General features: G+C 39.2%; 1 protein-coding gene across 4 annotated transcripts in view; it reads left to right on the top strand.

Moving 5' to 3' along the window:
* VGLL4 (vestigial like family member 4) overlaps positions 1-22,124 on the top strand; it is a 92,551-nt gene that overhangs the window by 40,663 nt on the left and 29,764 nt on the right. Inside the window, exons 1-2 of one of the 4 annotated variants that reach the window (XM_084530398.1) lie at positions 4,745-5,247; positions 5,637-5,943. The exons of 2 other annotated variants lie outside the window; for them this stretch is intronic. In XM_084530398.1, the coding sequence (XP_084386524.1) occupies positions 5,751-5,943 (193 nt within the window). In that variant the 5' untranslated portion in view covers positions 4,745-5,247; positions 5,637-5,750. Of the gene's footprint in view, positions 1-4,742; positions 5,248-5,636; positions 5,944-22,124 lie in introns of those variants that run through there. One more of the 4 variants, XM_084530400.1, reaches the window with a different exon arrangement.

Below are 22,124 nucleotides of genomic sequence, written 5' to 3'. Positions count from 1 at the left end.
CGCCTGCCGGACCTCAAGAGCTGTAACATATTTCTGTCTGTTCAGGAATGGGAGTTATATGGGGTAATACTCTAAGGTGTTTGACATTGGTGTATTACACCTCTATAAAGACTGTATTTTTTCTTAGTTGCAAAATTGATCACTGTTGAAATAGCTCCTCTGTGCTGATGATCATCAAGAATGAAATTTGAGTCACATCCAAGTGAGTGGATTGCAGATCTTTCTTCTACAGTGTTGATTCTCAGCCAGTGCCATACATTTTCCCATTGAAAGATGGTGTGTGGTGTGGAGCGTGGACCAAACTGCGCCAATTCCATTTTTGCAGACCCTTCAGTGCTACTGCCTAAGGCAGCAAGACTGAGATGACCCATCCTTGGAGGTGTTCAAGACCAGGTTGGAAGGGGCCTTGGCCAACCTGATCTAGTAGGTGGCATCCCTGCCTATGGCAGGGGGCTGGAACTAGATGATCTTTGAGGTCCCTTCCTACCTGAGCCGTTCTATGATTCTGTGAGAGAAAAGTACTCACTCTGGGGGAGAGTATGAAAACGTGAGGTGAGGACAGAGGTAGGAGGACTGGACAGGCTTAAGGACATCAGAGAGAAGGTAGAAAAGAATGCTCCGTGGCAGCTTATTTGAAACAGTTTGCTCTGAAGCAGTGCTATATGAAGCAGTCACTATATGTTTAAGAGCTGTAAGAATCATGTAAATTCTTCCTGTCAAATCCAGTGTTACAGATTTAATATATCCAGGATTTTTTTTTTCCGTTATTTCCTACAGAAATTCAGATAAACAACACACAAGTATAAGGATTTATTTTTTAAATTAAATTCCTATTATTGCTCAAATAGGCTAGGTTTGTTTTTATAGTGGAAGAGTTCCACCAGCATTTGGGAACTAGAAATTGATACAGTAACATACAACATTTGTAATGTGCACTGTAACTCTTTGAAAAGACAAGTTCGTCAAGATTTTTTTAAATCTGAAAAATACTCTGTTCTGCTCATCAGCTCTTGGCTAGTTGCACTGGGTATATTGGCACCAGTGTTCTTACTGAGTCAGGTGTTTGCTTCCACAGTGCATCTCCTAACTGCCCTCCTTTCATTGTCACAGGGTGGTCTTGGCCATAAATCAGATTCTGTTCAGATGAGAAGAAGCTGAAGGAGGTTCACCAAGAGTGCTCCTGATGTGCTTCAGCTACTAAAGTGCATTGGTCCATCTGACTAGACGTAAGCTAGTCAAGAGAAAGCATATGGGCTGTAGATGTTGAGGCCACTGTACCATTTGCTTCACACAACTTTTGAAGACATACCACTGTATTGTCTAAGAGGGACAGATTTGTTATTTTTTTATTATGAGAATTGTAGAAAAGCAACACAAAAATCTTGTCAAACTCCAAGTTTGACTTCTTCCTTAATGTAGGCACTACCTGTCTAAGTATGCATATGGTCCCCTGGTTTTGACAATGGTGATTTACCTACTTCTTAGAACTGCTTTTTTGTTTTGTTTTGCTTTCATTGTCTCAGAATACTTCAATAAGACATTCTTCTGTGAAGACTGAATTTGCTTTTCCTATTAAAGTGAATCCAAAGATCACTAAGAAGTTGAACTACCTCATCTGCTAAGTGTGCTAATTAGATTCAAATTTAATGGACTTTGATGTGAAGTCCAGAGCGATTCAGAAAGATGTGGATTTTCAGTTACCTCTAGGGGATGCTGTTGTGTCAAAAGTTCCAGTGTATTAAACATTTTATATATAGATTTGGGTATTTATCTGCCTTACAAAAGAAAAGTGTGTGTAATGCTATGGGAAGTACTCTAGCTAATATAAAACAGAGATAGTACAGCATATAACTGCAACCATCAATGTACAGAAGAACAGGTAAGAACTAACAAAGGTCCTGGGGTGATGTTAACAGCTTGTTTTTCTATGTATGTTGCATAGAATCTGCTGATGTAGCGATTGTTTTCAGTTCAGTGGAAGGTATCTCAAACTGGTGAAGAGTTTGATGACCAGCAGTTTGGATGAAGCAGTTGGTAATTCTGTGCTTTCAAGAGCAGACTGAGTACTTTACAGAAAACCTATGACTATTTAAAAGTTAATGTCTTCTCGTTGTTGAGCTTTTGAAAGTTTTCTTTCAAAGAAAACTCATTTCGTATGAGTGGATTTGGGCTTTGGAATGCTTGAGATGTGTTGATAATTTTTATTAATATTGATAATTTTACTTTTCTATTCTTTAACCAGGCATTCCTCTGCTTTCAGTATTGATATTTTAATTTAGGTATTGGTAAAGCTTCCAGGAAACAGGTTGTTATTATTTAACATGTAGCATCTAGGTTCATTCTGTAACATTTCATTTTGTGTACTGAAGTCATTCATATAATAAAATGATAACTATTGTGTAAAAACCAGCAGAGCTGTGACTACTGGTCTAATGAGGACAACTTCTTAATTATTGTGTGGACAACAATACTGAAGAATGAGTGATTTGTAGACAATACCCAATACTTCTTTTCCAAACAACTAGAAGAAAAATGTATCTTTGCATGTAGAGGGGAATTTATATTGGACGTGGAGCTATAATGTCCTTGTATAGCTAACACATTATTTGCAAGCCCTGTTGTGTAGACCAATACTCTAAAGAAGTTTAGAATAGTACTTTTTTTCTTCCTCATCACCTGCACTTCTTGTAAAAAATTAAGTATTTTAAACTGGAAAAATTCAATGCTTGCCTCTTCTTATCCCTCCTAAGGATCCATAAAATGTGTTGTAGTAATGTAAATTCAGGGGTGCTCTGTTTATTAAAAACTTCACATATTACAAATATTTTCCCTGAAAGCTTTGGCATATCTACATAAAAAAGCCTGCATTTCATGCTAAAGGAACTTGCCTCTTTTTGTTAAGTTCTAGGTATGGATTTTTAATCTCGGTTTGCACTATAAAAGGCAACACTTTTCTTGATGCTTTTATTAAGTGGTTGTTTTAATCTATAAAATTGATGTATAGCAGCTTTGAATTTTGCTTATGGACAACATGATCTGCTACTTAAAACTTCTGGTCCCCATGCTTGAAAATCATAATTTTCTTCTTGCTATTAAAAATATTTCTCTTTCTAGAAGGTACTATTTTAGTCTGGAGATGAGTGATTGCAACTTTAGCAGTAATGAATCCTGTGAGGCAAAACAAAACAAACAAAAACACCACACTTGTTATTAGATACTATCTGAGAAATATATTGTCATTTAACCATTAAGTCTTCGTACTATATTAAAGTCTTAAAGATTAATAATGCTTCTGGTAAGGAGAGGGCCCTTTTTGCATGTAAATAATGAATAAAAGACTTCTAGGCCTTCATTTTCCTGGTAATGGTTCCTTTCAGGTAGTTTGTTTCGTGCTGTATTAAATTCATTGTTGTTCAGTGGACATTATCTTCCAAATGAAGCATATAAGTAATGCACATGACTACTACTTAGTTTTGAAGGGAGAATAAACTTTATTTGGGGTCTGGAGAATCTTCCTTGGAGGTAAATTTCTTACTCCTTTTTATTAGTAGTAACTTTATATAAATTACCTAGTCTCATTGAAATATCCAGAACGTTTTAAAGCAGCAGTTTTCAACATGCTTTGACAAAATGTCATTCCACGAATGCTTCTGTAAAGTACTATCTTCCCCTTGTCTAACAAAGTGGAAAAATTCCTAAGGTGGAAATGAAAGTGTGTTATTGTTTCTCAGTGAGTGCATGCTTCTTTGTGTACCAATAAAATTCTCTTTCCCAGCAAGGCAGGGAAGAATTATGGTCCAAGCCAAAGAGGAGAGAGGGGCCGCGGCAAGAGTAGGACTCTGTTAGCTTTTTTGTTGTTGTTGTTCGTCTTAGACCAAACTTCCTCAATATTCACTTCTCTTTTTTCTGTCAGATCAGACTTCAGGTGTTGATCAGCCACAGGAAGTGCAGGCTGATGCCCATTAGGTTAGCACATGCTTACGTACAGATGTCCTGCCCTCTCCTGATGAGTCACACACATCTGTAGAAGCGGCTGGAGCCTTTATGATCGAGGTTTGAGCTGCAGAAGGGCAGACCACATCCTGGGATGACAGCAACTGCTGTAAAAATCTCCAATATTTGTGTCATGTAAAGTGGAGCTGTGGCAATTGTCGAAAATCCAGAACAGAGAATTTTAACTGGTAATACTCCTTATAGTAATCACACATAACGGTGTGACTGAATCATGGCAGGGTGTGTGTGCAGACAGGTACACCCGCTGGGTCTCGGTCCCGTAGCTGCAGTTGTCTGTCTGTATCATAACAGGGCAGCTGTTCTCTTCTGCCCCGGCAAATGGCGTTATTTTCACTGCAGCAATACCAGGCCCTGTCCGAGGCCGTGCTGGGAAACTGAGTAAAGGTTTAAGAGGAACAATGCCTTTTGCAGGGTTGATTTAACGCAGTTGTGTTGCTGAGCAGCCCGCCGGGCCCCTGCCCGCGCTGAGGCCTCTGCTCCCCGGGCTCCAGCGCCGCGCGCCCCGCACGGCTTGCAGCAGCGCTGCTTCCTGTCAGGAGCCGCTCCGACATGGCCCCTTCTGTACAGGCCCCTTCTGTGCAGGCTCTCCACCTCCTCCTTCGCTTTCTTTCAAACACTTAGTGCATTTAGAGCCTGATCTTGTGCAGAAAATATCCCTGACATTTGAAGAGCTCCAGGGATTCACTGAGCATGCTCAGTCCTCCCCGCCTGATAGAGAGAGGAAGCTGGTTTACATACGAGTCATACCAAGCATAGCCTGCATGTCAGTGCAGTTAACTTGCAGCGGGCTGTGAGGAGAACTAGTGTGTCTTTGTCCTAGGAAATTTCCCTTGTTTCTGTTTTCTTTCTTCCCCCCTCCCCCCACCCCTCTTTTTTTTTAATTTGGAAAAAGACTTGAAAAGTTTTCAGACAGTCTTCTTTGTACTGAAGGACACAATATACTTGTAGTTTGCAGAAGTTTGGAAGGGAGCGTGTGTGTTTTAATCCCTCCAACTTTCCTTTAATATACTTTGTTTTGATTAGCTGAAGGCTGGGCCTTGTGCTAGTGAAGTTTAGGGAGCCGGGAGCTTACTCGGCACCATTTGCCTGGCTTACTTCTCCCTGAACCTGGGCGAAAGCAAACAAGCTGGTCTTTTTTGCTAGCCCGATAAATGCTATTTATGAAGATGGACCTGTTGAACTACCAATACTTGGACAAGATGAACAACAATATTGGCATTCTGTGCTATGAAGGTAATGCTTTCATTTCACAAAGCGTCTCTTGTCGGGTGTGTTTTCTGTTGTTTCTAAGCATGAAATGTGCCTCCCGAAAGGAGATCGGTGCTGTTGGTTGTAAGATACCGTGCAGTCTGTGTTGTTGCTAAGGCTCTGTTTAAGGAAGGATTTTTTTTTCCATATAATTTTTCTGGTTTGTTTGTTTTACAAAGAATATTTCTAGTGTTCTTTCTTTCTTTTTTCTTTCTTTTTCTTAAAGCTAATATTAGATTAGTTTAAAGGACCGTGTTGCTTTTGTGACTGCCAGGTAGAGTTTTTGTTGGTAATTTCTGCTGCTGTGAAGGAAATGGTTTGTAACATGGGTGCAAGTATTAATTCATATTTCTCCTTGTGATCCAACCTCGCAGTCGGACACTGCCACTTTTAGACGTGAGAGACGCTTTTAGACAGTGCGCCTTGGACTCATTTCGTGTCGGTGCAGCAGCGAGGTGCCGAACAATGAGGAGCCTCAGTGCGCAGCCATGGGGCTTGCCGAGGCGCAGCGTACGGAGCACAGAGCGGCCCATTGTTTGACTTCTCATTTCCTGCACAGCTCAGAGAAAGCCCTGGCTGCGCGATGCCTCCCCCTCCTCCACCGTGCACACCCCTCCTTTCCCAAGAACCACCCCACGCTCCAGTCCCCTGTGGAAAGAATTACACAACTAGCTGGAAAACGTAATTTTTTTTTTCTCTTTGCTGGACTCTGAGTCTTACTTATGTCTTCTTCGGCTAATGTAGGTTGGCATTTGCTCTTCATTTTGTAAGCATTAATAGTCTTGTTTTGAAGTTGCCTGAGGTAATAGGGTAAAATCAGTTTCTTAATCTTAGTGGAGTTTTATCTACGTGCAGTTTGAAGAAGTGGTTATGGCTTGGCTTTGACTGGAAAGAAAGGCACCACTGAGCTAATTCGGCTTGGCAGTAGAACTGTTTTTGCTGTAGCCACACACAAGCCTTGCAGAAATCTTTTTTCTGATTCAGCAGGAACATTTTCCATGTTCATTTGGAAAATAAACTTGCTGTAGTTGTCAGGGGAGAAACAATAAGTAGTACACATAGGAATAGGAGCTATTCCTACGTTTAGAAAAAGAAATAAGAAATAAGGCAGGGAGCTGAACCTCACTTTGGAAAATACTGTCTTTTTTTACCATTAAATCAGAATGGCCACATTTCCTTCCTGTGAGAAGTGTAGAGAACTGTACATATCTGTTTCATTCTTTTCCTTCCTTTTTCTTTCCTATACAAATAACAAAGATGTTTGCTTGAAGAAAGCTTTTTAGAGAAGCTTGAGCTTGCCCTTCAGTACTGAATAATTCAGAGCTGGGATAGTGTGAGATTAGTTGAACTTCCAATCTCTTTCCTATCCCATGCTTTCTTCTTTATATCAACAGGGCTGGTTAATGAAAGACAACTTGCAGGGTCCTTCAACTTTGTTGTTGCTCTCTGTAGTAACTAGTGCTTTGTTCGTAAGCAAGTGACAGCTTCTGTTGGAGGCCACAAAGTTTGGCATAAAATTCTACTTATGTGCATGTTTCTGAGTGTTTTGTTGATTAAGGCAGAAAAACTGTAGTTTTGGCTCACTAGTTCAATTCATTAAAATTATGCCTAATATTTATGGATGATTCTTTCCAGGCCCTTTTTTTCCAACCCTCTTCTCCATTAATTGTTATTTGAACAGATCTTTCCTTTAGTAGTTCAAAAGCAAAAGGACAGCTTGAGGAATACACTCTACTATAGCAGTCTTTGTTTAGCTTAAACATCTGCTGCTATTTTCCTTATTATGGAAGTTAACGTTTTTAACACTAAAATAAACACACAAAAAACGAAGGGGAAAAAAGCAAAACTTCAGTGGTGTTTATAGTGAGGTGTTTATATCCTAGTGGTTTAAAAAGTATAAACACTGACAACATCTGCACTGAACTCTAAGGGTGTTTTTGAGATGCCTACAGATCTTCCATGCCTCTGCCATACTATTTATTTTATAAGAGAGTTGTGTCAGCAGTGATGGATCTTGTCTTTTCAGAGATACTGCTATGGTAGTAAGTATATTGAGGACAAAGTGCCCTTTCAAACTCAATTAATTAGGAATTATTGAAGGTCATACTTAAGCTACTTATAAATAGATGTCTTCCTGAAAAGTAATTTTTGCAGACATAGACACAAATGCATTGTATGATGTGAAAATAGGTTTGAAATTTCAGCTGAAATAATTATGGACCTATATCCTACAGAAAATGAATGAGATGGATTCCTTATTCCTTTAGATTTTCTCTTGAAGCACTTGCTGTTGTTTACTGAGAGAATTTGTATGCTGGTGAAATGTACCATTATAATTTTCTAAGGTTTTTACGAGCTGTTCTAATCTTTAACCTCTGGCACAAGCCACTGGAATTACATGCTATTGACTTATAGGTGCAGTTTATGGTTAAGAGATGTACTGTGGTACGTAAGAAATGGGAAAAGCTCTTCCATCACATGCCTTTTGGCAGCTCTTCAGATGGATATGAAGTAAAAGTGCATAGTTTGCATTGTAAGAAGAGTCTTTGGTTTTGTCCAGCAAGAGTTACAGACAGCAAACAGTTGATAGGAAGCTTCCAGGTGCAGATTTAATGCCATCACTTGGTTAGTCTTCCTTGACTGGTAGGTGCAAGAACCCTCAGATTTGTCTTAATCTTATTCTGTTCCTAAAAAGCAGTGTCACAATCATGGTCCAGTGAGTGTGAGAACATTTATTGACAGTGCTGTTCAGTTCATGAAACAAATTTCTCATTTTGCCTTACTCAGTGGATGTTTATGGGAAGAGGGCAGAATGATGACTAATATGAATGGGATCTGAATATGGACAGAAAATTGGCGTTTTGTGAGGTTGGGGGCAAAATGGGAGACCTAGAAGTTCTTCCATTAACCCCAGAGGAGTGCTGTGTTGCAGGTACAGCTAAGAGTGCTTTGTAGTATGAAGCCTTAACTGAAGTTAACATTTCTCACAAACATAAGGAAAATATTTTATTTATTTGTTTATTTATTTATTTATTTGTAACTGTGAGGGTGGTCAAATCCTAGCACGTGTTGCCCAGAGAGGTTGTGGAATCTCTTTGTCTTTGGAGATAACACAAAACCCACCTGGACATGGCCCTGAGCAACCTCTCCTAGTTGACCCTGGCTTTGAGCAGGAGGTTTGGACAAGATTATCTCCAGACGTGCCTTCCAGCCTCCACTCCTCTGTGATGCTGTAATGTGATGGAAGGGTTTGCACACGTGTATAATTAAGACAACCCCAACCAGCGAAAAGATTATAACCAAGAATGAGGTGAGAGGGGTTTTGAATGGGAGTCCATAACTTTGAACCACAGAATAAGCCATTTCCTTTCCTCAGGGTGCTTTGTTTCATATGGCTAACTTGTGTCCTTTTGAGCATTGTCTTAATATAATTAGTAGTTTTGAGCTCCTCATGATGCTCCATGATAAAATCTCAGTTTTAAGTGATGCTTTTTGGGAAAATCTTAATTTTAACAACATAGTCTTTTAAACAAGTTCATAAAAATGGATATTTGAATGGTTTCTCCTTCACCAGTGAAGGCAGAACTTTCTAAACCACTGAAATGAGACTGCTCAGTCTTCAACAATGGAAAAATGACAACTATATTAGCATTTCAAGCAATTAATTGTAATGTTTTTGGTGTAGTAGAAAAGAAAAGAGGAAATAATTGCAGAGACTTGTTGACTCAGCATTGTGATACTGATTCTTAGTGTAAACACATCTGATATTCTCCTTCTAAACACTTGTTGCCAGTTACCAGCAGTGGCCAGTTTAATGAGTAGTGCTTTCATATCACTGTTTTCTTCCTAATGAGCTCAGAGACAACAGAAAACTCTTGGGAGACAGTTGTCCTCACTGAGGTGAAAAGGCCACTAAGCAGAACCATTCTGTACCAGTCTGGCATCCCCAGCGCTTCATATCAAATGACAAGCACTTGATCCGGGCATGTATTCAGAGGTAGAACATCTGCATCTTGTTTTGCAATGGAAACTCGCTTAACTTTAGCTTAATATTCTTTCTCTGAGAGCCTTGTGTGTGAGGTAATGGCAGGAGGGCTCTGGGTTAAACAAAAACAAATCACAGGTGATCCTGCGCTTTGACTAATGCAGGGGCAGTCTGGCAAGTTTGGGCTCCCCTTTTAAAATAGAATATGTATGAGAAGGTGCAGTCTCCAAGTCAAAGATTTGTTTCATTTTGTTGTTTATCTGAGGGAGTGTACAGATGGTGTGTGTTGGAAGGCAGATTTGTCTTCCTTCCTCTCTCGCATTTTCAAATGCCTTGTGTTATTACTGCATTCTCAAGGCTTGAACGGCTGTGCTGGGAAAGGTATAAAGAAATGCAATAAGATGCTAAGAAATCCCCCAGGCATGCTATGAGACTTGGAGCACTCAAAATAGTTATACAGGGTTCTCTGGACAGTCCAGAAGACTGGATTATTATTTTTTTTTTTTTAATGAAGAAAATTGGATCCAGATTTAAAGAAAAACACCCCTTTTTGGTTTCAGGACAGCTTACATTAGTTAGTGGCATATTACATAATTATTTCACTGACTTCCTGTAACAATGAAGCATTAGTTGGCTACAGTACTGAACTTACAGAGCTATGTATTTTCTTAGGGCACTGCAAGCCATTTTGAATATATATCTTCCCAGAAAGGCCAGGTTAGATGTTTGATATCAAATGTGGAGCATGAAACAGTTTCTGGTAACTTCATTTACTTTTTAATGAAATATAACTTGTTTTCTTAAGTTCTAAAGAATACTTTCCATCAGGTTTCTTTGCTGACCTTGCATTTTACTCTGGGGTTGTAACATCAGTTTCTGCTATTAACTCCAATGTTTAGTTTAGTTTCTAAATATATAAAATGACTTTAACACTATTCTATTAAGAATTAGTGAAATAATAAATGGGCTAGAAATCTTCATACTGAATTGTGTTGTTGTTTGTAATGAAGTGTAAAATCTCTGTTCAAAGTCATGTAAATTAAGAGGCACCTACTGAATGTCCCCCATTTATAGAACATTCTGTAGGTTTTTCTTTTTCAGTGTCTTTTATCTTTAGGAAAAAACAAAGAGCTCCAACTTCACAGTTTGGCTTTTCTTACTCATTTCCTCCTAGCATGAAGTTGGGAATATCCTTTTCAGTACTGACATAAAAAAGAAAAAAAAAAAAGTGTATTTTCCTCATTTAGCAAAGGCAAGATAGATTTAGGTCATATTTAAGCATTTTTCCCTGGAGTTCTCTTGTTTTCCTCACCCTTGATGCTAGTTCAGCATATGTACTGGGAATTCAAGCAAGGAAATTAAAACAAAACAAAAAAAAACACTTAAGAATAGCCTTATCCCACAACTTTCAAGTGGATGAGATAGCATTATTTTTTTCCCTGCGATAAAAGGTAGTGAGGTTTGTAGCAGTAACTTGAATTCTCTGTTAATGAGCAATTTGCTTAAAGGCTGTAACTTGTTACTCACAAGTCAGATTTGTTACAGTGCCAGGTCTCTTTGGATATAAATCCAGGGATTTTAGGAGACATTGAAAAAGCTTAAATTGCTCCAGAGTTTGAACAATGCGCTGTATTGTATGGAGAACTGTTAGAGAAAAACTAAAAGCTTAAACAACAGTCTTCATTGTGTGGCATCTAAAATTATGAATGAAAAAGTTCATCCATATGTATTGGTTTTGCCTTTTTTTAAATATCTGCTTTGCATGAAAATAGTTGTCTATTAATTTCTTCTTGAGGATTAATACAGATGGGCCTTTATATTTGATTTTGGCTGAATAGACTACAGAGCTTTAACATGCTGCATGCAGACAGTGTGCCAAGCAATTTAGCAAAGTTGTTTACACTAACAATAATCCAGCAGAACAGAGCCTATAATTCTTCACTGATAATAGCATGAGGTAGAGATGAATACAAGTTTCTGGAGGAGTGTTTACAAAAATCGTATTACACTTTTTCAGTGTTGAAGAATCACAAGTGTTTTTGTTTTTAATATTAATTTTAAAACCAGCCAATTTTTTCTTCATTGTGCAGTCTGTATCATCTCCCTCAAAATTACTTTACAATTCAGCACAGAACAGTTGCTTGACACACAAAGAGTCATTGTTGCCTTTCCCTTTCGGTAAAAGCCGCACGCTTTGGAAGATAATGGGCTGTGTGATAGGGCGCTGCTAGATGTTGTATAAGCACTGCGCCAAGTCTGTGGGTGCAGTAACACACACCATGAGTGCCATGATGCACAGCTTTTATTTCCTGGAGGCAGGTTTCCCTTGGTGCTTCATCTAACGACTCTTTTAAGAAAGACCCAACACGCTCAGCTTCTCCCTGCAGGTTGATGCAGTGGCACACGTGGCTTGGGGTGTGCTGGCACCTATCTCAGGAGCCTCAGTGGGAAAGCAAGGGAGGCTGTACGTCATCTCGCAGAAGTGCAGCCTTGAACAGGTGGCCAAGGTCTCAATTGGGGTTATTTCTGTCAACTTGTGAACTTAGTGCTACAGACGGATGGGGTGGGAAGAGTTTTATTTTGAACATTGATAATAGTTTGGTAGTGATTCTGAGATAAGGCAAGTTTGGCGTGTCCTGATTTGTTGGAAAGAGCTCCATACCGCTTTTCTGGTATAGCCTTGGTGATAGCAAAGGAAGGATGTTCCTGGGACCACTGCAGTATTGGTTCTAGCTAAAGAAAAAGTCATCCAGAAACTTCAATAATGAGGCTATGAGTCTTCATCAAAGCGTGTAGATCTCATTTTAACAGGAGTTTAGTTACTGAAAGACTCTTGGTAAAAAGTAATACAAGTGATAGGAGTGCGTTTGTGTAGGGGAAAGGCATGACGTGCAGCTTTAGAATGTTTGCCTTATACAAGTTTTGTGGCACTGTTTGGAATTGGATTATTATTATTTTTTAAATTAACACTAATTGCTTTTATCTTTGCCTTTTAACTTTGCCATTGCTAGTGTAGAAAAGAAAACCCTGTTTCATATAGTGCATTTTAAAGGCCATCTTCTTCCTTCAAACATTTTATGTGAAACTCTACCTCATTTTGTCTTTGAAGGAAAAGAACATCTACAACGTAGTGTGCATTGATGACAGTAGGTAATCAGGATAAAGTGGAAAGTTGCTAGAGCCTTTGGGGCATAGGAGGAGGGGGAAAAGTAGGATTTCAACTGTTAAGTACGGATTTAGCTCCATCACAGAAAATGTCTCCTGTCTTTTCAGGGTTCACATTGTTGCAGGAGTCTATCTATGATTATTTAAAGACTTTTTCACTCCTCATCATTTTGGAGTATTCTTTGTCAGCTGTGAGAATCAAGCTCTGTAGTGTGTAACTTTCCTCCTCTTCTTCCAAACATTGCTAGCAGGTTCCAGGAAATATCTTTGCTCTCCCAGGAAAAGTTTGGAACCTGTTGTGTTTAAAAAACAGTAGTTTTTCTTGGAAACCCATTTTGACAGGGCAGGCATGGAAATCACTCAGCATTACGCTTCCCAGGTTCACAAGGTTTTTTATTTATTCCTCACCATACAAAAATAATGGATTTCGGGTCTCTAAACGTGAGCTGTAGTTACAAGTAAGAGAAGTTCAGTAGATTGGCCTGTCTATTAGCACACCAGCATGTGAATGGCATTGCAGTAGGGGAATATAAGCCAATATTGAAATACTGTTTTATTTTAATGAGAGATCACAGAACCCCAGATTGCTGATAGTCTTTGTAGTTACCACCTACTAAGTGCCAAGCACAGCAGTTCTTTGTGTAAGAAAAGTGAAAACCAAAGCTGCGAAGTCATTGAAGATGTTGGAATTATTGTTGTCTTCGTGGGAATGGGTATTTACACGTATTAAAATGGCACTAGTGCGCTCCGCTTGCACTCTAGAGATGATACTGTGACTTTGTTGCATAGTTGTTAACGTTTTGTATGTCTCGCCTCTGAGAGCAGATTTAGAAATTTGTAAAATCAGCAGGTTTTGACACTTCCAGGGCAAAACCTTTCAGAAAATTATTATTCCTTGCTTTCAGGTTACTCTATCGGATTCATCTTGTGTGTGATGTATTCCTAATTGTTATTGTATGGCCATATGAAGAAAATTAGTGTTGTCTAGTCGAAAGGAAACTAGTTCTATGAATCTAAATTATCTAAGAAGACTGGTAAATACTACACAAGAGCTGGCCAAGTAAAATAAGACTCTTTAGTTGTTCTGGTTATATTCTTTGGAAAGTAATCTGTTCAGAAGCAGTAGCTTTACAAAAAATACTCTTTAGTATATATATTAAAAAAAAAAAAAAAAAAAAAAAGTTGATACAACTATGACACCTCCTTTGTGGTGGTTTTATCCAGAACGCATTAAATGAAGATGGGGTAAGGGAAGTGCTGTGTGATTCATATAGGACAAGTTTGAACTCAGCCAGTTTCTTGGATTTAGTATAAATATTTATGGCATTGAAGGGGATTTTTTTTTAAATATGCTTCCTTGTGCTCCTGATCTTTTAGATGTCCTCCTCAGACATCTGGTGTGCATTGCTGCTTGTTTAACCCCCACCCTTCAGTTTTCATGCTGTGGCATCTCGGAGAGCTATCGCAGTCACTCTGTGGTCGGCGTAAATTAAATCTCATAGAGCCAGCTGGGATAATGCTGACGTGCACACTTTTCCTGCTGAATACTCTAAAACCAGTGGCTACAGTTAAAGAGGTGAACACTTTGCTCTTGTCTTGCTGTAGGCATCATACCAAGCTATTTACCAGAAGTGTCAAAAATAGGAATTCCAGCATTAGCAGTGATATTTAGAGAATGCTAACTAGTTTCTGTCTTTTAGAAAAAGCTTCTCTCATCTATGTTTTTGTATGTAATTTAGCTTATCAGAAAAGAAAAAAAACAAGTCCTCTCCCTTCAAAAATACTTAAGTCGTAATTTCTAAGACTAACTACTTGGAGGTACAGAATGCTTACTTTAAAAGCTAATTAGTGGAAGTACTGAGAGTTTCTTTGTAGTACAGTAAATTCAACAGTACTCTGTTTGGTTTCAAGTATTTTGTAACGAGTCTGTTTAGAAATAAGTGTGATAACAAACATTTTAATAGTCACTGTGATGTATTGTACTTTTTCTTTTTTTTAATCCTCTCACAGGAGTCTAATTACTTCAACCTTCAGCTACCCCCACAAAATAGTGTGTTATTTTTATTTACAGAGGGGGAAAAAGGAGTTGTAATTGGTTAAATTCACATAACTCAGGAATAAAGCTGACAGCAACAATCACAGTGCCTTGATTGTAATACTTTGCCATAACCACTAAGTCTTACTTTGATTTCTTAGCAATCAAACAGTGCTTTTGGCTGTTTGAGATGTGCAATACATATATATAATTAATCAACTGACTATAGACTAGATTCTTGCTTTCTGGATAGCAGTCATGGAGGGAACAGGAGATTTTGAGCTAAAATTACTGTGACTGTGGTTCATCTACTGTGGTGTCCTTCTAAACTGAGATGATGAAAGCTGTTTCAGTGAAAGTAGTCAAGACTTTCCAGCTGATGCCAGGAGCGAGTTCTTACAAAGAACTGGGGGATAGAAGCTCACCTCTTCACAAGATGATCTGGTGCAAGAAACTTCTGTTAAATAGCTGCATAACTGTCCAACTGTGGCCATGCAATGCAAGGCTCAGCGAAAGGCAAGCTGATAAACCATTTATGACCTAAAGCAGTACTTCAAAACCTTTTAAATTAATACACTGTCCCGCTGCACCTGAAGTGGCTATTTGGTTTCATTAAAACCCAAACATGTCACAGTGGTATTCAATAGAGTGTATATGGGGTGGAACATCTTTAATATGTGATGGAGGTTAGAGATCTGCAGATGTATATCATGTAAGTAAACAGGGAAGGTTTTATTAGATAATTAACTGGGGAGCGATAATCATACTACTAAACTGGGAGATTTAATTTGTGGATCCTGTGGATAGACTTACAGATGATTTTTTTTGTTACCTTCTTTTGTCAGCCCATCTGCACTTCATTCCCCCATGTTTTTTCAGGAATAAGTTGTCTTCTGCAGCTTTGAAATAAATAAACAAGGAGCCTGGAGCTAAGTTAATCAAAAGGCAGATTCAATTTAAGATGAGTACCTTTGGCACTGGTCACCAATTCCAACCCCGTGACTGTGAAGATAACTTCAAATATGTGAATATATGTTCATGCCCTGCTTTTCTAAGAGTCCTGGAAAACCAGCCTTCAGTGCCCAGAAATCTGTGAGAAAGGCTGCCCAGTCAGCACATAATTTCTTGGTAGCAAACACAATCCCTCCCTCCATCTCAGCTTCCCTTGAAGAGAACACGTATTATAAGTGACCCTGCAACTTGGCCCCATAAACTGTCCTCCTCCTCCTTGTGAGATAAACAGGCCAGCTATGATTTAGAGTGTGCTCCCATCTATCCCTTAGTGCCACAGGGCTGTCTTCTCTTTTCTCTAGGAATCTGACAAGCTCAGTCACTACGTAGTAGTGCTGACTGTTGGAGTGGCTGGGAGCATGAATTCAGACCCATTTTCCCCTTTGGGAAGCAAATGAAAGAATAACGTTCTCTGGTACCAGGTTTTGGACAACTGAGTCTTCAAGCAGAACAGCAGTTTTCAAGCTCTTGAACTCTGTGGTTACCTAAAATTTTCCTGTGGATCTCTTCATTTTGATTTTTTTTCAATAAATCGCTTATCTTAGTTATGTGTCATGGGCCCAAGACATGTTAAAAACTGCTGTGTCAGAGGAATAAAATTGGTTTTGCCTTTTTCCTTAGTGGAATATTGCCAGGCTTGTTGGCGTTGAAATACGGAGTGACCATAAATCAGCAGAATATTGCTGAGACCGGGCTTTAGCCAGGGATGAGAGGTAACTGGCATGAGAGGTAACCGACATGCTTATCTTGCCCATCTGGCCAAAGCAGGACAGGTGCTGGAGGTTTGCAGTTGGATCTGCAGCATATATGAGGCCTGCAACTCCAGCAGTTACACGGGGCTTGGGGTGAGGCAGAAAGCCCACAGCCCGGTGTTGTTTCAAGCGAAGCCAGGAAAGCAACCTGGCTGCACCAAACGTTGGCCTCGGCTCTTTTCTTCCAGACCAACGGTGCAACAACCCTTGCTGAGAGCCGATCGGCACGCGATACATGGCTTAGTCACACCTTGCCCAAAATACAAATCTGGTATTCAGAAGCCTCTGTTTTGAGGATGAGAAGTCCAATTATCAGACAGGTCAATGGGCCTGGTGCTCTCCTTCCCAGTAGGGATGCCTCTCTGGTAAGATTCTCGCCACTGACTGTGTTGGATGTTACCAGGAAAATATTGATAACTGAAGCACTGAGCTATTAACTCAAGCTTGATTATTGCAGTAAGTGAATTTTTCAATGGCACTTTCAAATCTGTTATCCTCAGGGGTAGTAGTGATGGGGTTGCTTGTTCTGAAGGGCTGTCCTTTAAGAAAGAATGGTAATATTGGGGATTTTCTTATGTGTGTTCTTTATATCAGCTCTGCTACCCCCAGAGAAATTGTATGATATCCTTTCCATCTCATGAGTCACACTGCTGGCTGGGCTTTTCTAGAAGATGAAGCCTTCACAATTTTTGGTTATTAAAACACTGCATGTGAGCAACATCTGAGGAAATCTATTGCATTATGTCTCAGAAGAAGACAAAGCCAGTGGGTTGAATGTTCTGTATTAATCAACCTTGTAGTGATTATGATGAACTTAAATCTATCCTCTTACAGGCAGAGACACTGGCTGTAGCCCAGCCTACTGAGTGACTACCATCAGTTACAGTAAAGCTCTGTGCACAAGGAATTGGCAAGCTGACACATCCTCCTCTTTTTTTTTTTTTTCTATGTAAATAGCATGATCAGAAGACCTTATCTTTTTTTATCTGAACAGCTCGTGTAGTTTGCTGTTGGGCTCAGAGTGCTTGACTGCTCTACACAGTTGTCATTTCACTCTCCCTTTCCTTCTGTAGAAGGGATTTTGGAGCCCATTTTGAAGGACAAAGGGATTTTGTACCGTACAAAGGATTCTTTGTGGAGATGGCTTGGAATTGTTCTGCCACTGTGGAGTGCAGTCTGCAATATTCTGTCCAGCGTGATTGAAGGAGCTCTGTGTTTCTTAAATGAGTCCATTTCAGACGGGCTGCAGTCATGTAGCAGAAAACCAAAATTGGAATTGAAGTTTTTCCTCTGTTTTTCGTTAGGCCAAAGGTAGTCTTCCTCAAGAAGAGATGCCACCTCAGTTAGGAAGAGATTATCACACTGGTGACCATGAGGGCGGGAGCAGCTCCTAGTCGCGTGTCTGTCCATACATGTGTGATAAAGGCATTTCTCTCCAAACTCCTCCCCTCCAGTCCTGTGGCAGGAGCAGCTTCTGCCATTTGATTGTTTGGCCACATGCCATATGCAAAAAATGCAGTAGTCTGGGCTTCTTCTTTTTTTTTTTTCTTTCTTTTTTTTTTTTTTTTTAACCATTCCAAGGTCACTTGTGTGCTACAAATGGGAATCCAGTCTGGGAACTTGGCACTAAGCTTTGCGGGAGTTGCACACAATGCAGGGTTCTAAGCAGTGCCCCTACTTTTCTCCAGATCCTTTCTGGAGGCAGCCACCTGTGCGTATGTGTCTTTTAGTAACATATTCAAAATATGTTTGCTTTTGTGTTTTTGTGTTGAGATTCTTCTCAAGGTCCTTCTACCTTCCAGGCAATTTGCAGAAAAATCAAATAGCAATAAAAGAAACAGTGCTTTGAAGTGCAGTATCAGATATCAAACTTCCTTTGGAAAGCACATTTTTAGTAATGCTCTTGATTGTTTTGCACATGTAGCAAAGGAGAATAATGTGAGAAAAGGTGTTTGGAATATGCTTAAAGTAAACTACAATAAAATCTTGCTGTATATCTAATAATGCTCTCCAATTTCAATAAGTGGATATATAGATATTACATTTGCATAGCTGATTTTGCTTCAAATACTCATGAAAGAAACAATGTATGGTTTATTGGATTTAATGTGCCATGTTACAGGAAAACATCACAAAATTAATGTCTGAAAAACAGTTGTCATAGAAGATACTGACTGCAAGGGACACCCAGTGCAATAGTCTGGAGTTCAATTTATGTTACAAGATCATATCCCTCTAAGCATTGCTTAAGGAATTTCAAGAAAAGCAAGGTGCATAATCTGTTGAGAAGTCGTATCACATTCTTGCATTCTGGTCTTAGATATATTTAATCATTTTGTCTATTTTAAGTAGGACAGAATGCTGGGAAAACTTAGGTGCGCTATGCCCAAGGAAAACCAGTTAGGCAGAGCCTATGTAGGTATGGCAGTCAAAAATATTCTGAGCAAAATGTGTTGCTTCAGACCTGAGTATCTACATTGCTGTCTTCTTTTCTTAAATGCCATTTCTGTTAGTAAGGTGTGTGAGGGGGGAGGGTCAGCAAATGTTTTCTGCCTGTTTAGGAAGAATTATTCAAATCTGTGTTTTCACAAATGACTTTCCTATTTGTCGCTCTTTGCCACTGTGTGCAAATACATAGTTATGAGGTATTTAGGATGTTGAAATACTGCTTAAGCACCTAACAGTTTTTTTTTTCCTGTTGTGACCTTGCTGTGACTTTTGAAATTTACTTTTGAAGTAGATGGCAGATCTTGGAGCTTTGATTGTTTCTGCTGAAAGACAGGCTAGTCTTTGATCCGTTCAGCTTTCCTGTCTTTTATGTTACACAGTAAGGCATTTAGCTGAGTGACAAAAGAAAGAACACCTAGGTCTGGAAACTGGCTGTCATATTGGAAAGCAACATTTTCAACGTGTTGATATGTGGTTATATTTCATTCACATTTTCATTGGCTGTTTTACACTAGTCCTTTAATAAAAATACTTTAATGGTGACAAAAATCTGTCAATCAGGCATATTTTAAAATCGGCATATCAGAAATGTGAGAGAACTGTAACAGTTTTTCAAATAGTTTAAAGGAAACTGAATCCTGATGATGTGTTTATTGTTTAGGCTTTGTGTAAATAATATAGTGGCACTTTAATTACATATTCTGGACTTACTTTCTACGTTAGGAATTACTGTACCCATCAACATGGCCTTTGTTTTTCACTTTCTCAAGTGCACGTGCCCCAGTAAGCCTTCCCGTGAGGCCACAAGTGAAAGTGCCTGTGTCCTACCTTGAGCCACCAAGGGTGGAGGACAGTCACCTCCCCTTGTGGGTCTGGCCCAGAGGGACTGACCTGGGATCATAAGAGATTAAAACTGCAGGAAGGAGAAAGTACTGAGCACTGAAGAAATTTCACTGTTTCTGTACATGAGTATGTGTTGGGATTCACCACAACTTCTAGCACTTAGGATGCAGTACGTTTTGCCATGGATTCAATGGATCATGTGTCTTTCTGCTGACCAGTAAATACTAATCTCATGATTTTAACGCAAATACAGAAGATGAAATGCACAGCTTGCTGCAGAAAATGCAAGTGATGCTTGTCCCTTTGTCTTCACTTCTCTTCTATCTCCTACCTTATTCTTGTTGCATACCTGGGGCTGTGCTGCTGAGCAGGGCTAGGCGGCTCGTGTTCAGGGCCGTGCTAAGGCAGGTGTGCCTTTCTGTGCCCACTCTTACTTGGTGGCTCTACTTAGCACAGTGGCTCACCTTTCTTTTTTGTGTTCCTCTGTAATGCATCAAGCAAACATAAAAATTGTAACTTGTGTTAACTTTTAGTCCCTCGTAATTGACTTCAAATGTTTGATACAGGAGAGCTGGCAAAAAGGTCAAGAAAGGAGTGTTCTTTGGGATCAACCTTGTTTTCTGAGCCAAAAAAAATAATCAGTCAACCGAGGGAAATCTTTTTGTGATACAGATGGTAACAAGTATTGTGGACATTATTGGGACTAGTTATTTGGAGATTAGTGTAAATTAGCATTGATTGCATTTCAATCTTGTCTGCCAGATAACTGGTGTCTTTTTTAGCCATAGTTGACACGAATGCAGGCACTTTAAACAGAAGACAGGACAATTGTTTAGACTGCTAGCTCAGAGAGGTGCTGCAAGAGTTAGCTAGGTGGGCCGTTATCTTCAAGGGAGATTTTCAGAAATCTCAGGTAGTCTCATGCTCTATAATTAGACCTAAGCCTGAGTTCATTGTTGTGTTGGATCTCAACACAGCCCCACAGTCACAATTGTTGAGGTGTGAAAATTGAAATTTGACAGAGGAAATAAGCGTACTTGGGGATTAGTGTTATGACATCAGGGAGCTCTGCCAGACTGGAGCGTTAGAATTTGCTCCAGCCTGCCTTCCTTATGGCATATCTGCCACCCTTCTCTTTTCCATACTGTCAACTTCATGCCTATTTACCGAGATATATCTTTATAGTTATTATTATTCTTATTTTACTCACAACCAAAAGTGTATTAAAAGGAGGCTCTTACAGTAGGTACCTGGTTAGCATGAAAAGAATTTGTTTCAGCCTTAGTCTGAGTGGCCAGCAGAGACTTTTTACTTCTCTTATGCTTATGAATTAATTCGTAGAATTGAATCACCTATCCATATAAGTCTATTTATATACAGAGAGTATGTGCTATTTTTGTACAGCTGTGCTGTTACAGTCTCATGAGACAGAATATAAGATGATGTAGTCAGTTTTTCATAGTACATTTGAAGGAGCAGTTACAGTTAGGTTTGGGGAGTCCATTTTTCCATTCTATTATGATTTAGTGTTTTGTATACAATTCAGCATTTTCAAGGCCAATTAAGTTGAAATTTACTTTAGCCTATGCTACTTAGCAATGATGAACAAAGATGCGGATCCTCAAGCAACCATGCCTGTGCTTTGCAAATGCTTTCATAGCACCTAAATTCTGACTCCTTACATTGTGCAGTCTTTTGGACAAGAGAGGAGGAAAAACTGGGTGGAGGTGATTGAATGCAGAGGTCACTATTTTATGTTCTTGCTTGCAATGTCAAGCATAACGTGTCCCTCACTGGCAAGCACGGTCAGATGGAGGAGCCAGAATAGAACAGTCAGTTTAATCACTGTGTTTTGTTTTTGGCCATGGGTTTTCTGGCATACACATCTCTGCACAGTGGTAGCCAGAGCGTGGTTCCAGGAGTAATAAGTGCCTTTCATATGTTTTGTAAGCTGATGAGAGCAGGCTTTTACCAATTTTTCTGTAAATGTGTATGTGATTTTTTTGGTTTCCTAAATCAGCTTTTTGTCATCTTGCAAGAAAGTCTGTTAAAATGTGTGTCAAATATGTGCATTAGTGAGGTTGCTGCTGAAAGAAGTCTATCAAGTGTAATAAAAAAATATTTCCAAGATCTGGTTTCATAGCAAGTGTTTTACGATTAGGCTGTTCTCATTAATACTTAATTTTTTGTTTTTCCTGTAGTTTGCTGGTTTATTATGCTCTCCAGGTAGGCCTGGTTTTATATACTTCAAAGCAAATACAAGCTACTGTGACTTGTTTACAGCATTTGGCAGAGTATTTCTCATAATCAATTCTTCCTTAAGCTAAATCATACCTTTTATCAAAACTGCAATCCAGAAATAATGTAGTGATACATCATCATATTTTTACTACTTTTGTTTGCATAGGGTTATAGAAATGTTCTGCAGTTATAAAAGTAATATTATTTGTGGCTGCTTCTTAGGGTATCTTTTATCATGAAACAAAGATTTACCGCTGAGGAGTCCGAAAGGATTAATTAATTTGCTTTGGTCATGCAAGTGAAGTAAATCTGCCTTAAGTTACAGTCTTTTAAGACAACAGCCTAAATATTTCACGCATACTTAATTTCTGGGGAATTTCAC

Source organism: Aythya ferina (genome assembly GCF_964211825.1).
Source record: "Aythya ferina genome assembly, chromosome: 10".
NCBI classification, from domain to species: Eukaryota; Metazoa; Chordata; class Aves; order Anseriformes; family Anatidae; genus Aythya; species Aythya ferina.
This window is presented reverse-complemented; position numbering and strand designations above follow the sequence as displayed.